This window comes from Nerophis ophidion, linkage group LG28, assembly GCF_033978795.1.
Source record: "Nerophis ophidion isolate RoL-2023_Sa linkage group LG28, RoL_Noph_v1.0, whole genome shotgun sequence".
NCBI lineage: Eukaryota > Metazoa > Chordata > Actinopteri > Syngnathiformes > Syngnathidae > Nerophis > Nerophis ophidion.
The window spans coordinates 16741196-16758455 of record NC_084638.1 but is presented as its reverse complement, the minus strand read 5'-3'; the positions used below and the strand labels follow the sequence as shown (position 1 = coordinate 16758455).

The 17260-nt window shown below is 40.6% G+C and overlaps 1 protein-coding gene across 2 annotated transcripts in view; it reads left to right on the top strand.

Annotated features, from left to right (window-relative positions):
* Positions 1 to 17026, top strand: part of LOC133545340 (gastrula zinc finger protein XlCGF28.1-like) — a 118684-nt gene extending 101658 nt beyond the window's left edge. The window contains exons 1-2 of one of the 2 annotated variants that reach the window (XM_061890824.1): positions 9442 to 9686; positions 14748 to 17026. In XM_061890824.1, coding sequence (XP_061746808.1) covers positions 14914 to 16362 — 1449 coding nt within the window. In that variant the 5' untranslated portion in view covers positions 9442 to 9686; positions 14748 to 14913 and the 3' untranslated portion in view covers positions 16363 to 17026. Of the gene's footprint in view, positions 1 to 9441; positions 9687 to 14747 lie in introns of those variants that run through there. The other variant, XM_061890825.1, reaches the window with a different exon arrangement.
* The last annotated feature ends 234 nt before the right edge of the window (positions 17027 to 17260 follow it).

Here is a 17260-nt window from a genome sequence, read left to right as displayed (position 1 = left end):
CAGTTTTCGAGTTAAAGTTGAAATCATATTCAGGCCAAAGGATTGCTGTTCGAGGGTACATCATGTTACCAGTACAGTACGAGGACCAGCAAGTGACACTTCCACTGGTCATTGTACAGGGAAGCAGACCTGCACTGATTGGCCGTAACTGGCTAAAAAAGCTACGGCTGAACTGGAAACATATTTTCACTGTACAAAAGGTGCAGAAAAGGACGCATGGTAACACAGGAGTACAGGAGGTGATAGAGAGACATCAGGCAGTGTTCTCAGAGGGCCAAGGCTGTATCACAGGGTTTAAAGCTAAAATACGCACCAAACCTGATACCACACCAATTTTCTGCAAGGCTCGCCCAGTTCCTTACGCACTAAAGGAAGCTGTAGAGAGAGAGCTAGAGAGGTTGGAGAGTGAAAAAGTGATTTCAAAGATTGACACTAGCGAGTGGGCAGCTCCAATAGTCACAGTACCTAAGGTTGACAAAACGATCAGGATTTGTAGTGACTACAAGCTTAGTGTTAATCAATGCATTGAAGAGCAGACCTATCCATTATCGAATACGGAAGATCTATTCGCTACATTAGCAGGAGGTACATCTTTCAGCAAACTGGATCTGTCACACGCCTACCAACAACTACAGTTGGATGAAGAGTCAGAAAAGTATCTGACAATAAACACATATAAGGGTCTGTACAAGTATCATCACCTCAGTTATGGAGTTTCGAGTGCTCCTGCAATATTTCAGTCTGTTATGGACCAGATTCTGCAAGGGATGGACCATGTGACATGTTTTTTGGATGACATACTCGTTACAGCTTCTTCGGAGGAGGAGCATTTGACAAGACTGGATAATGTTCTCACACGTTTGGAGAAGCATGGAATCAGGGTGAAGCTATCAAAATGTCAGTTTTTCCAGAGCAGTGTCGAGTATTTGGGACATTGCATTGATAAGACTGGGTTACATCCCACAGAAGAAAAGGTGACTGCCATAACCAATGCACCTGAGCCCACAAATGTAACAGAACTGAAGTCTTTCTTGGGTCTTCTGAACTATTACAGCAGATTCCTGCAAAATCCCTCTACTGTGCTGGAGCCTCTGCACAACCTACTTAAAAAGGACTCAAAGTGGATTTGGACAGTTGAATGTGCAAAAGCATTTGAAGATGCAAAGCAACTTCTACTGCAGAACAAAGTGCTGGTACACTACAACACCCGCCTGCCACTGCGAATTGCATGTGATGCTTCGCCTTATGGAGTTGGTGCTGTAATTTCACATGTAACAGAAGATGGAGAAGAGCGACCTGTTGCATTTGCCTCAAGGACACTCACTGAACCAGAAAGGAAGTATGCCCAAATTGAAAAGGAGGCACTTGCTATCATTTTTGGAGTAAAGAAATTTCATAAATACCTTTACGGAAGGAAATTCACGCTGATCACTGATCATAAGCCACTGTTGGCCATCCTGGGGCAGTTCCAACATTGGCAGCATTAAGAATGCAACGCTGGGCACTTATTCTCATGGCCTACAATTATGAGATTGAGTATAAAAAGTCAGCTGATCATGCTAGTAGGGATGAACAACACAGCAGTGGAGGGAAGTATCTTCTATTTTTCATACTTGGATGAACTTCCTGTGTGTGCAAAAGACATTGAGAGTGCTACTCTTAAAGATCCTGTGCTAAGTAAGGTGTGGAACTACACATTAAATGGCTGGCCAAGTTATGTGGAAGATGTAGCATTGAGGCCTTACTTGTACGCAGACAGGAGTTGTCAGCAGATCAAGGCTGCATTCTCTGGGGACAGCAAGTCATCATACCCCCAGGTTATCGACAGAGATTACTGGAGGATCTCCATCATGAACATCCAGGTATTTGCCGTATGAAGGCTCTTGCCCGCAGTTACCTTTGGTGGCCAGGCTGTGATGGTGAAATTCAAGAACTGGTGAACAAGTGCTCAGTCTGCCAAGCAGTACAGAAAATGCCAGCTGTAGCACCGTTACATCCTTGGCGGTGGCCAGAAAGAGTGTGGCAAAGAATTCACATTGATTTTGCAGAGAAAGATAAACAGTATTTTTTGGTTGTTATTGATAGCCATTCAAAGTGGTTAGAGGTTTTTCCCATGTCCTCCACCACTTCTCACAACACCATTAAAGTGCTGCGCTGTCTGTTTGCATCGTATGGACTGCCAAAAGAGCTAGTTTCAGACAATGGCCCACAGCTGGTGGCAAAAGAGTTTACTCAGTTCCTGGAGGGTAATGGAGTAAAACACACTGCTGTACCGGCTTACCACCCAGCATCAAATGGAGCAGCAGAGAGATCAGTACAAATCTTGAAACGGTCTCTGATGAAGAATGTGCTGGAAGCAGACAGCAAGTCTTCCTTGTCACTCAGTCACAGACTTGCAAATTTCCTTCTCATGTACCGCAGTACACCCCACACAGTGACGGGACGTATTCCAGCCGAGTTATTCCTGAAACGCCAGTTGAGGACTCGTTTCAGTTTGCTCAAGCCGGACCTTGCCAGACGGATCGAAGGAAAACAAGCAGCGCAGAAGCTTTATCATGACAAAAGGGCTCCCCCTATTCGCCTTTTCCTGGCGGGAGAGGTTGTTCGGATCAGAAATTTCAGGGACGGAGTGGAAAAATGGATTAAAGCAAAAATACTGAAAAGACTGGGAACTGTCACTTACCTGATCCAAGCGGGACAGAGACAGCGCACTGTGCATGTGGATCACATGTTACCATGGCGAGAGAACATGGAGAGACTGCCAGTTATCTTGTCTCCACCAGTTGCAGAAAATGTGCCATCAGTACAACTGGAGAGTGCTATGTCAATTCCATCACCAGGACCATCAGTGAGTCAGACACAAACAAGTCTCAACACTGAAGTAGATTCAAGTCCTGCTGAGTTGCCATCATCAGAATTCAGATCACCCACAACAAAAACCCCACCCGTGATCCGCAGGTATCCAGAAAGGGTTCGAGTGCCACCAAACAAACTGAATCTCTGACAACAGTATAAAAAGCTGTGTTAAAGGTGTATGAATACTATTTGTATAATACATATGTTGTTGTTACAAGTTACAAATGAGGGTTAAGTGTTCAGTACTAAAAAAAAAATATATATATATATATATATGGCATAAGTAGTTTTTCTAATTGAGCCTGCTGCATTTTTGGTTGGGTTGTTTTTATTTTGAGTAACTTCTAAAATTCTAAAAGGGGAGGAATGTAATAGATTGGTCTATGTGTGTATGTTGCCATCTCCTGGTCAATGTTGGTCATAGCATACTGGGTTTGCTTTTTGGGTGGCCAACGTTTTACGTTGTTGTTGTACACTTGACGGCAAGTGAGTGAGTCTGTTCAGAAGTCACAGTAAACGAGACATAACTTCATCACCTTGCCTGTTTATTGTCTCCCATTCAATATATCACAAATGTATTATTATTATTGTTATTATAATAACATGTGACTTTTTCCAGACTTAAATTACGAGACGTTCGTTTCTTTCTAGTAACAAATATTCAATGATGTTAAGCGTGACTGTAATATACAGCAACAAACAGTTAAAGTATTAAATAAGTCAATATAATTCTCACAGGCTTCACGGTGGCAGAGGGGTTAGTGCGTCTGCCTCACAGTACGAAGGTCCTGCAGTCCTGGGTTCAAATCCAGGCTCGGGATCTTTCTGTGTGGAGTTTGCATGTTCTCCCCGTGAATGCGTGGGTTCCCTCCGGGTACTCCGGCTTCCTCCCACTTCCAAAGACATGCACCTGGGGATAGGTTGATTGGCAACACTAAATTGGCCCTAGTGTGTGAATGTGAGTGTGAATGTTGTCTGTCTATTTGTGTTGGCCCTGCGATGAGGTGGCGACTTGTCCAGGGTGTACCCCGCCTTCCGCCCGATTGTAGCTGAGATAGGCGCCAGCGCCCCCCGCGACCCCGAAAGGGAATAAGCGGTAGAAAATGGATGGATGGATGGATAATTCTCACAGAGAACATATAAAATACACTCCTCAAAATAAAACGCTAGCATTTGCTACAAAGACCAGCTAGCGGGCTAACAATATCACGATAGCTTCGAACAACATATCAGGTAAATAACAGAAATAATATAAAAATATATAATTTATATTACCTCATAAGCCGCATGTAGAAGAGAGGAGTGGAATATATTCTTCCTATTGTTACACCAGCAACTCTTCTACTTCTTCTTCTTTTGTTTTTATGGCGGTTGGCAAGCAACCTTCTGGTGTGCATTACCGCCACCTACTGTAATGGAGTGTGGACCGAGGTGGATCCCTACTCTATATTCTTTTATTTAACCCAGTGTTTTTTAAATATGTGTATATTGCTTTATATCCTATGTTTTCTGAATGCAATCCTAATATACCTCCCACTTCTAATCTAATATTTTCTTTTACTAACTTATTTTCCAGTATTTCTCTTTCTCTATTATATTTCCTACATTGTATTAAGACATGGTCAACATTTTCTATCTGGTGGCAAAAATCACACAGCCCTGTAGTATGTTTGCCTATCAATTTTAGTGAACTATTTAGATATGTATGGCCTAATCTCATTCTAGTAATAATGTCTTCTTCTTTCCTATTTCTACCCCCTCCTCTCATTACACCTACCTTCCTCTGGACTTTGTAAAACTCTCTACCTTTTGTTTCCTTATTCCAATTATCCTGCCACTTTTTATTGTGTTCTATCTTAATTATGCTCTTCACTTCTTCTTTACTGTGCTTAATCTCCATGTTTACTTCTGTTTTAGTGGTTGCTTGTTTTGCGTATCTATCAGCTAACTCATTTCCCTCAACTCCTACATGAGCAGGAACCCAGAGAAATGTTACCACACCTCCCGCTTTATTTATTCTATAGATTGCCTGAACTATTTCATAAACTATATCTAGTCTTGTTTCTGATGTTATGTTTTTTATGCTCGTCAATGCACTGCTGGAGTCCGAGCACACGACTACTTTCCTAGCTTTGTTTTCCTCTATCCAGTTAACTGCCATATAAATTGCTACCAATTCCCCCATAAAAACAGATAGTTTATCACTAATTCTTTTATTCAACACTATATTTCTCTGTGGGATAACTGCAGCAGCTCCTACTTTACTATTTAAAGTTTTTGATGCATCTGTGTATATCATAATATTATCAAAAAACATTTCCTCAATCTGTTGTTCTATTTGGTAACTATTTAAATGTCTGTTTTTCAGTAACTGCATGTCTACCTTTGGGTTTTCATACATCCACGGTGGTATTGCAGGAATTGGTACTGTAGGGCTCACTTTAATATTGTCAATTTGTGTTTTTTTACATATATCTCCTATAATCCACCCAAAACTATTAATTTTTTTCTTCCCTTTTTCTTGGCAATTTATTAGCACTTGACGGGTTGGATGTCCTTGCTTGGATCCGTTTAAGTTTGCCCAATAAACTGCTGAGAGTTGATCTCTCCTCATGTCCAAAGGGTTTTCATTCATTTCTACTTGTAATGCTGCCACTGGAGTGGATTTAGTAGCTCCACAACATAATCTTAACGCCTGCGACTGGATCCGGTCTATTTTCTCAAGTAGAGTTTTTGAAGCAGATTGATAAATAATGCATCCGTAGTCGATAACAGATGGAATTAAAGTGATATATATTGTTTTCAATGTCAACCTATCAGCCCCCCAATCTTTACCCCTTAAAGCCCTCATTATATTTAACACCTTTTTACTTTTCTCCACTATCTTGCTAATGTGGGTTGACCAGTTAATATTTTTATCAAACCATATTCCTAAATATTTAAATACTTGTACCTCTTCTATGTTTTCTCCATAGAGTTTTATTTGGAGCTTGTTTTGTACTTTCCTCTTCGTAAAATTTATGACTTTTGTCTTTCCAACAGAGAATCTTAAACCCCAAGCCATCCCCCAGTCTTGAACATTATTTACCACTTTTTGAATCTTCTTTTCTATATGATTTGTATTTCTACCTCTCTTCCACATCACTCCATCATCAGCAAACAATGCCACCTCCACTAACCCTTCCACTTCACTAAAAACTTCATTTATCATGATGGCAAATAGTACTGGACTTATTATACTCCCTTGTGGGGTCCCATTTTCCACTTCGTATTCTCTGCTATATTCATTCTCTATTTTTACTAATAATGTTCTACTTGTTAAAAAGTATTTTATCCATCTGTACATTCTTCCTCTAATCCCAATCCTATTTAGTTTCATCAGCAACCCCTGTTTCCACAACATATCATACGCTTTCTCTATGTCAAAAAATACCGCAATTATACTTTCTTTATTTATTTGTCCCTTTCTAATTTCCTCTTCCAGCTGCACTGCTGGGTCATTTGTGCTTCTTGCTTTGCGAAAACCACTTTGGTAGTTTTTTATAATTTCTTTTGACTCTAAATAATATATTAATCTTTCATTAATCATTTTTTCCATTACTTTGCCCAAATTTGAGGTCAATGCTATCGGCCTATAATTTCCTGCCTCTTCCGGATCTTTCCCTGGCTTGCATATTGGAATTATTACAGCTGTTTTCCACTCATCTGGTAATTTTCCTTCTTCATATATCCTATTATATAATTTCAAGACCACTTCTTTGCCGATGCTACCTAAATTTTTGATCATTTGATAACTCACCAGGTCTTTCCCTGGCGTCGTATTTTTAACTTTTTTTAAAATTCGAACCATTTCATCCAAAGAAAATGTCATATCCATAGTGTTGATAAAACTATTATCGTTGTCTTCCTTCATTTCCTCAATATTTAAACTAATTGTTTCTTCTCTCTTTTGTTTTTCTACATTTCTCAAATTATCATTACTGTGCACTTTAACAAAGGTTTTTGCTAAAAGTTCTGCTTTTTCTTTATTTCCTACCACACTCCGCATTCCATCTTTCATCACATGATTTTTATGTTATTTTCTGACCCCTGACATTCTCTTGATCATTCCCCACACTTGGCTTAAAGGAGTAGTTCTATTTAGTGTTTCACAAAAAGTTCTCCAATGGTGTTTTCTTGTTTTTTTAATAACATACCTTACTCTAGCTTGATGCCTTTTATATTGGATCATGTCTTGGAAATTATGTGTTCTTCTCAATATTCTAAATGCTCTATTCCGTTCTTGTATTGCATCTGTACACTCTTGTGTCCACCACGGCACTATCTTCCTTCTTCTCCCTATACTATTCCTTGGTATGCTCTGTTCGGCTGCTTCTATTATGCACTTTGTAATATCTGTATTTAATTGTTCAATATCTTGATTTATATCTACTTCCTTTAAAGTTATGTTGGTAATTTCCCTAAATTTCCCCCAGTCACCATGATTATATTTCCATCTTCCTTCTATCCTAGTGCTTTCTGTCCTATGATTTATGTTTATGTGAATGAAGATTGGATAGTGATCACTTCCCATTGTGCTGTATTTATTTACTTCCCACTCCACCTTTCCTGCTAACCCTTGTGACACTAGTGGTAAATATATTGCTGTTTCTTTACCCGTGACGACATCTAACCTTGTTCCCGACCCATCATTCACACACACCAGTTCTTTTTCCTCCAAAAGTGCTTCCAATGTATCCCCATTCCAGTCATCCCTTTCACCCCACATTGTGCTATGTGCATTAAAGTCACCACACAAAATAATAATGCCACTCCAGTGCTCCATTATTGTTTCTAGTTGGTGAATTTCTAATTTCTTGCATGGATTATAGAAGTTTAGTACTTTGTATCTTTCTTTATTATTCCATACTTCTACTCCTACTATCTCTAGTTCTTGTTTTACTTTTAATATTGAATAATGCATATCTTCCTTAATAAATATAGCACATCCTCCTCCTTGCCCATCATTCCTATCTTTACGTATCGTTATATATCTTTTTATTATAAAGTTTAATTTTGGCTTCAGCCATGTTTCTTGAATACATATTATATGTGGTTTATTTTTCATATTATTAATATATCCCTTTAATTCCTGTCCGTTTGCTATCAAACTTCTGGCATTCCACTGAACCATTAACATGGCGTTGGATTGTGGTCACATGACTCGGTCTCGTCTACTCTCTGTAGCTCACCTTGCACCTGTTCCCAGGATAGTTCTTTTAAATTTAAAAACTTTGCTGCTGCTTTGACAATTATTTTGATTTTCTCAGTCTTGTTTCTAGCCTGTTCTGTACAATTTATTACATAAGCCAGGAATACAACTAGTTTGTCCATGGAAATTCCTGTATTTGCTGCCTCATTTTTTTTATTTCTTGAACTATTTTCACTTCTGTCCTGTTCTGCACTTTCTTGATTTCTTATTTTAACTGCCGCTGCGTATGTAATATTTCTTTCAACTCTGATTTGCTGTACTTCTGTTGCCTGTTTTCTTATGATACAGCCCCCATACGCTGCTGTGTGATTCCCGCCACAATTACAGCACTTGACCTGTTCATTTTCTCCACATTGTCCATATTCATGCTCTCCTCCACACCGTCCACATCTCATCTTAGCATGACAAACACTAGCTATGTGCCCATAGCGTTGGCACTTGAAACAACGTACTGGGGGTGGCACGTAAGCTCTAACATAGAAGCTTAGATACCCAATCATGATTCTCTCTGGTAGGACCTCCTCTGCAAATTGCACTAGCACGGATTCGCTCTCAGTCTTTTCACCGTTCCTAAATGCCATCATTCTTTTCATCATAGTGACAGTTCCTCCTTTTATTTCTTTTTTCAGATCATCTAAATGTTCTCCTCTTGGGATTCCTGTCACGACTCCTCTTGCCCCCTTTCGTTCTCCCACTTCGATTTTTTCCTTTATTATTTTGTTGCACAGATTTTGCAATCGGATTGCTTTGTTCTTTTGCTCTCCATTTTTGCATTTAATCAACAGCCGTCCGTCCCTGAGCACCTTCGCTATCTCCACCTCTCCAATGTCCTTCTTTAATCCCTTAACCTGTGTCATCAAACTAATGTCATTCATATCTTGGTTTGATTTAAATGTATAAATTATCTTATATTCATCCACCATAACCCTTTTCCTCTTATCAACCTCTTCATTGTCTTCATGCACTCTTTTAGCACTCGACTTTCCTTCACTCCTCTTCTTTCCTCTCTCCCCTCTAGTCCTATCCATTTCCATACTATCCTCATACATCCCGTCACTATCCCCTTCCATCTCGATCCAGTCACGAAACAGCTTATGCTCAACCGCCAACACAGATTTAGACACTCTCGCCGCCGCCAAATTCACTCCAAATGTTTGGTAGTTCCGCGTCTCTCCTTCCGCACCAGCAACTCTTAAATGGGACTTTTTCTCTTGTTCTGTGGCCGGGCGAAGGAGGTGTGCACCACTCTTTATTGTCCCAGGGAAACACGTGTTTGGCCAACATTTGTTCCGCGGTTGAGAACACCTCGAAGACGTCACACAGGAGGAAGAACAAAACAAGATGGCGTCTCGAGGAGAATACGTTGTTTTGGTTCTTATGGTTTCTAGGTCTTCATTACAACGTACATGATCACATGTGTGTTGTTTAACAGAGTAAACGTCGTTATTAATTGTTTGTATGCGGATACATTAGTCTGAGTGCACTTTGACGTGCTAGCCGAGCCTGCTGGTTAGCTTAGCTTGTTAGCTGCTAACAAACAGAGGCAGAAGTGATCGACACATCAAAGCAGAGATCCAATGTAAGTGTAAAGTGTTTTTATTGTGTGAACATGTCTACTTTACAAATGATGTGAGTGTTGGTGAATCAGCGACTAACTGCTGCCTTTGAAGAGATATTTGTGATGTTAGAAAAAAAACGATAGCAGAATACGAGGAGGAACAAAAGAGGAGAAGGAGCGATAACATCAATTACAGGACGCTGTTTTCAAGAAACATCAAGTTGTGTTACACATCCATCCATCCATCCATCTTCTTCTGCTTATCCGAGGTCGGGTCGTGGGGGCTGCAGCCTAAGCAGTGAAGCACAGCCTTTCCTCTCCCCAGCCAATTAGTCCAGCTCTTCCCGGGGGATCCCGAGGTGTTCCCAGGCCAGCCGGGAGACGTACCGTATTTCCTTGAATTGCCGCAGGGCATGTAGTTTATGCCTGCCTTGAATCACTGCCCGAGCAAACTCGCTTCACAAAATAATAAGCGCATGCTTAGTATTACCGCCAGGTCAAACTCGTGAAGTCACGAGTGACACTTCCCCTGTCATCATTTTCAAAATGGAGGAGGCTGATCTCAATACCGGTAATTTGAAATTGCATAAAGGGAAGAAGCTTAAGTGCTATTCAGTAGGATTTAAGGTCCAAGCATACATCACACTCAAAATTTTACTCCATCCCTTTGGTATGTGCCGAAGTGAGAAGAGGTTTTAAAATTATTAGCGCATGCTTACTTTTACCGCATGCCTTTGGTAAGCGCAAGAGTGAGAAGAGGTTTTAAATTAATTAGCGTCCCGGTGGCAATTCAAGGAAATACGGTAGTCTACCCAACGTGTCCTGGGTCTTCCCCTTGGCCTCCTACCGGTCGGACGTGGCCTAAACACCTCCCTAAGGAGGCGTTCGGGTGACATCCTGACCAAATGCCAAAATCTCCTCATATGGTTCCTCTCAATGAGGAGGCGCGGCGGCTTTACTTTGAGCTCCACCCGGACGGCAGAGCTTCTCACCCTATTTTTAAGGGAGAGCCCCACCACCCAACGGAGGAAACTAATTTCGGCCGCTTGTACCCGTGATCTTGTCCTTTCGTTCATGACCCAAAGCTCATGACCATAGTTGAAGATGGGAACGTAGATCGACCGGTAAACTGAGAGCTTTGCCTTCCGGCTCAGCGCCTTCTTCACCGCAACGGATCGATACGGCGTCCGCATTACTGCAAACGCCGCACCGATCCGCCTGTCCATCTCACAATCCACTCTTCCCTCACTCGTGAACAAGACTCCTAGGTACTTAAACTCCTCCACTTGGGGCAGGGAACTCTACCCTTTTCCAGACGAGAACCTTGGACTCGGACTTGGAGGTGCTGATTCTCATCCCAGTCGCTTCACACTCGGCTGCGAACCAATCCAGTGAGAGCTGAAGATCCTGGCCAGTTGAAAACATCAGGACCACATCATCTGCAAAAAGCATAGACCTAATCCTGCAGCCACATAAACCGGATCCCCTCAATGCCTTGACTGCACCTAAAAATTCTGTCCATAAAAGTTATGAACAGAATCATTGCCTTAGCGGAGTCCAACCCTCACTGGAAACGTGTCCGACTTACTGCCAGCAATGCGGACCAAGCTCTGACACTGATCATACAGGGAGCGGACCGCCACAATCAGACAGTCCGATACCCCATACTCTCTGAGCACTCCCCACAGGACTTCCCAAGGGACACAGTCGAATGCCTTCTCCAAGTCCACAAAGCACATGTAGACGGGTTGGGCAAACTCCCATGCACCCTCAAAGACCCTGCCGAGAGTATAGACCTGGTCCACAGTTCCACGACCAGGACCAAAACCACACTGTTCCTCCTGAATCCGAAGTTCGACTATCCGGCATAAACTCCTCTCCAGTACACCTGAATAGACATTCCCGGGAAGGCTGAGGATGCTTATACATATTGACACAAATATATAAAAAAAACACTAACCTTATGACAGATGCTTTTGCAATTGTTCGATTTGATCTTTCACAACACCTAGTGGCCACAATAATTCATGAAGTCAAACTCATGGCAACGATCGTTGAATGATGTGGACACGTTTGTTACTAGATACTTTCTATCAGACTTCGATTTTGGAGACTTTGTGTACATATTAAGCAACTATAATTATTGTATTTGCTTAAATGTGTTGTTGTAGCTTAGCTGTTGTGTAGCTGCTAGCTCCTCGTAGCCTACAGCAGGTGTGTCCAAAGTGCAGCCCATAGCTATGTTTTTAACCGACAACGAGGAGTGGTGAAAATGTGGTTTTTGCGTGTCGGTCCAATCAGCGGCAGCTACGCCCTGTTTCGTCATTGGACCTAAGTCTTTGGCTTGGTAGGCGGGTACGAGCCTACCAAGCCAGGTGGTACGAGCACGAGCATGGAGGAGCCTTTGTGGTGGTGTCGCAGCTTGGTGGTCGTGCCGTCAGGTAACACCAGGAAGGTTCTTTCTGTGCGATATTGACTGGTGATTTTTTTCTCCCTGGACTCCGACTTCATATCTGGTGTTGTCCTTCAGACCTCGGCCAAGAAGCCACGTAAACAGTGGCAAGAATGTGGGCGATAAGAGTGTATGTGCGTGGGCATGAACTTGCACCCAGTTTCAACTGGAACTCAGGACATATGATTAGTTGCACGGCATATTCCTATCTATATTAAACATTTCTTAACCACTCTATCTTTCATTATCTTAATTATATCCCAACTTTAGCTACCTGTAAAAATGAGTGACTTATCTTAGTCCATTTGTAAATAAAATGTTTTCCTAAATTATAGTCTCCTCACTTTAACCAGACCCTTTAAAAGGGAAAGCCTGAAAAAAGGACAGTATTAAGATGAATTCATCATATTTGCTATGAGGCATTTTATTATTAATATATTCTGTTCTTGTTACTTGTGGCGGTATAGCTCGGTTGGGTGGAGTGGCCGTGCCAGCAACTTGAGGGTTCCAGGTTCGATCCCAGCTTCTGCCATCCGAGCAGTTGTGTCCTTGGGCAAGACACTTTACCCACCTGCTCCAAGTGCCATCCACATTGGTTTAAATGTAACTTAGATTTTGGGTTTCACTATGTAAAGCGCTTTGAGTCATTAGAGAAAAGCACTATATAAATATAATTCACTTCACACGATATCTTGTTCTATTTTCTAATTTCAAGGGGAACTGCACTTTTTGGAATCATTCACAGTAAGTTGTATGTAAGTATGTAAGTAAAAGTTAAGGTCCCAACGGTAGTCACACACTAGGTGTGGTGAAATTATCCTCTGCATTCGACCCACCCCCAAGTTCACCCGTTGGGAGGTGAGGGCAGCGGAGGCCGCGCTCGAGAATCATTTGATGATTTAACCCCCAAACCTTGATGTTGAGTGCCAAGCAATTAGGCAATAGGTATGTTTTAAAATGGTCCTATTACAAACCCCGTTTCCATATGAGTTGGGAAATTGTGTTACATGTAAATATAAACGAAATACAATGATTTGCAAATCATTTTCAACCCATATTCAATTGAATGCACTAGAAATGAGGAAACTAATTGTTGAAGCTTTGAAAGTGGAATTCTTTCCCATTTTTGTTTTATGTAGAGCTTCAGTCATTCAACAGTCCAGGGTCTCTGCTGTCGTATTTTAGGCTTCATACTGCGCCACACATTTTTGATGGGAGACAGGTCTGGACTGCAGGCGGGCCAGGAAAGTACCCGCACTCTTTTTTTACGAAGCCACGCTGTTGTCACACGTGCTGAATGTGGCCTGGCATTGTCTTGCTGAAATAAGCATGGGCGTCCCTGAAAAAGACGGGGCTTGGATGGCAGCATATGTTGTTTCAAACCTGTATGTACCTTTCAGCATTAATGGTGCCTTCACAGATGTGTAAGTTACCCATGCCTTGGGCACTAATACACCCCCATACCATCACAGATGCTGGCTTTTGAACTTTGCGTCGAAAACAGTCTGGATGGTTCGCTTCCCCTTTGGTACGGATGACACAATGTCAAATATTTCCAAAAATATTTTGAAATGTGGACTCGTCAGACCAAAGAAAACTTTTTCACTTTACATCAGTCCATCTTAGATGATCTCAGGCCCAGAGAAGCCGGCAGCGTTTCCGGATGTTGTTGATAAATGGCTTTCGCTTTGCATAGTAGAGCTTTAACTTGCACTTACAGATGTAGCGAAAAACTGTATTTAGTCACAGTGGTATTCTGAAGTGTTCCTGAGTCCATGTGGTGATATCGTTTAGAGATTGATGTCGGTTTTTGATACAGTGCCGTCTGAGGGATCAAAGGTCACGGTCATTCAATGTTGGTTTCCGGCCAAACCGCTTACCCTGGGGTGATTTCTCCACATTCTCTGAACCTTTTGATGAAATCCCTAAATTTCATGCAATTGCACTTAGAGAAAAGTTGTTCTTAAACTGTTTGACTATGTGCTCACACAGTTGTGGACAAAGGGGTGTACCTCGCCCCATCCTTTCTTGTGAAAGACTTAGCATTTTTTGGGAAGCTGTTTTTATACCCAATCATGGCACCCACCTGTTCCCAATTAGCCTGCACACCTGTGGGATGTTTCAAGTTAATGTTTGATGAGCATTCCTCAATTGTATCAATATTTATTGCCACCTTTCCAAATTTCTTTGTCAAGTGTTGCTGGCATCAAATTCTAAAGTCAATGATTATTTGCAAACAAACAAAAAAAAAGTTTATCAGTTTGAACATCAAATATGTTGTCTTTGTGGCATATGACTCTATGTGTTGAAAATTATTTGCAAATCATTGTATTCTGTTTATATTTACATCTAACACAATTTCCCAACTTATATGGAAACAGGGTTTGTAGTAATTCTATATGAAATAATATGTCGCAAAATCAATTTTAAACCATATTGTCTATCCATAGTAAAAAGTCCTGTCGTCCTGGTTTGTTTTTCTTTTCCTGTTAATAATGTTGTAAAGAGCAGCGTGTTTGTGGTTACTGAGATTTCAAGACAGTTCCTACGATAACTTGTTTTTCCTAAGTGCATGTAAAAGTACTGAATGTATTGTGCGACTAAGCAGAGATGGTGTGTTTGTCTTGCAGACGTCTGTGAAGAACATCTTCACCCTGAGCAACAGAAGTGGAGCTTCAGGATGTGAACGGAGGAGCCACAGCCCTCCCACATTAAGAAGGAAGAAGAATACCCACTGATCCCCATTTTAAAAAGGAAGCGGAAGAACCACTGACACCCCATTTTAAAGAGGAAGCGATGGATCCACTGAGCCCTCACATTAAGGACGAAGAGGTGGCTCCACTGACCTCTCACATCAAGGACAAAGAAGAGGACCCACTTAACCCTCACATTAAAGAGGAAGAGGAGGAAAACCGCATCAGTCAGCAGAGAGAGCATCTTGAAGGACTGGAGGAGGTTGATGTCAACAGGATGCCAGTGACTGGTGTCCCTGTGAAGAGTGAAGATGATGAGATCAAAGGTGAAGGTGAGGAGAGGGGAGGGGGCGAGCCTCCAAGCAGCAGCTCAACACAACACATGACAACAGAAGCTGATGGAGACCACTGTGGAGGATCACAAGCAGACAAGCTCTTAGCTCCACTATCAGATAGTGAGGACACAACGTCACACTCTCCTGACACTGATGATGAAGACTCTAAAGATGATAAGACATGTCACACTGACAACACTCACTTCAAGTGTTCACACTGTGACAAAACTTTTAAATATCCTAGTGATTTGAAAAGACATATGAGAACACACTCTGGAGAAAAAACATTTTCATGCTCAAACTGCGGTAAAGGTTTTATACAAAGTGGTTATTTGAAAAGACACATGACAATACACACTGGAGAAAAACCTTTTTCATGTTCAATCTGCAGTAAAAATTTTACTCTTAGGTATGATTTGAAAATACACATGAGAATGCACACTGGAGAAAAGCCTTTTCCCTGCTCAGAATGTGGTAAAAGTTATGTAAAAAATCAAAGTTTAAAAGCACACATGAGAACACACACTGGAGAAAAACCTTTTTCATGTTCAATCTGTGGTAAAGATTTTACTCGAAGGGAGCATTTGGAAATACACATGAGAATACACACTGGAGAAAACCCTTTTTCCTGCACAGAATGTGGGAAAAGTTTTGTAAGAAATCTAACTTTAAAAGAACACATGAGAACACACACTGGAGAAAAACCATTTTTATGTTCAATCTGCGGTAAAGATTTTACTCATAGTCAACATTTGAAAAGACACATGAGAACACACACTGAAGAAAAACCTTTTTCGTGTTCAATCTGCGGTAAAGATTTTACTCAAAAGCACCATTTCAAAGCACACATGAGAATACACACTGGAGAACAACCTTTTTCATGTTTAATCTGTGGTAAATATTTTACTCGGACAGACCATTTCAAAAAACACAAGAGAATACACACTGGAGAACAACCTTTTTCATGTTCAATCTGTGGTAAAGATTTTACCCGGAGGGACCATTTAAAAAAACACATGAGTACACACACTGGAGAAAAATCTTTTTCCTGCTCAGAATGTGGTAAACCTTTTTTACGAAGAAGCACTTTGAAAAGACACATGATTACACACACAGGAGAGAAAGTGTTGAGTTGCAGTGTGTGTGGTGAAAGATTCTCTTCTAAGTACCAGTGTAAGAAACACAAGTGTGCTGGTGAGAACAGCAGCAGTAAATGAAACTGCAGGATTTAAAATAAACTGTCAAAACTTAACTTTGACCTTCTAACAACATCAGCACATAGAGTCTAACATTTATAGATTAGATATAGATTTTTGCTATTTTCAGTCTGGTACATGTTTTAATATACATTGTGTACTTTTGTTTAAAAAGGAACACACTACTTTGACTGTAAAGGTGAGAATAAACAGGACAAAACATGTTACAAATATTTTTATGTGTATAGAGATATTCAGAAATCATTTTTAATTATTAATGATGTTATAAATTAACTTTATATGATGTATATATTTGTTTTACATGTGTTCGTACCTTTGCTTTTGAGTACACATAAATCTCTCTTAGTTCATATTTACTGGTTCACATCTGAAACATTTCTGGACCACTTCTGGATGCAAATGATTTACTCTGTACATCATTTGAGAAGTTGTGTTTTATACAAAATCATTTACTTTTAAAATGTGTGACTTTATTAATCATTTGTTGGGTCTCAATAAGCCATTCCTTTCATTACCTGTATTACTCTTTTGTAATGTGAATTTTGTTTTATATGTATGTCCCCTTTATGCAATATGTAGATTAGAGAAAATGGCAACATTATATGTGGAAGGTTATGAAGGGTTTTTTTATCTAAATTTTTTATTAAAAAACTACACATGACAATTGTTTTTTAAAGTTGTTCATGATTTTTTCCTTCTTTTAGAATATTTCAAACATTATCAATTTCAGAAAACATGGGAATGTTTTGAATGTTAGGGAAAAGTCAATAATGTACATCCATCCATTTTTTCCTACCACTTGTCCCTTTCATTTTAATATGTATAGCCTTTAATCACAAACTTGTCCGCCAAAGGGTGTTGCGTTTTGGAGAAACTCCTGTCAGTGCTCTTAAACACA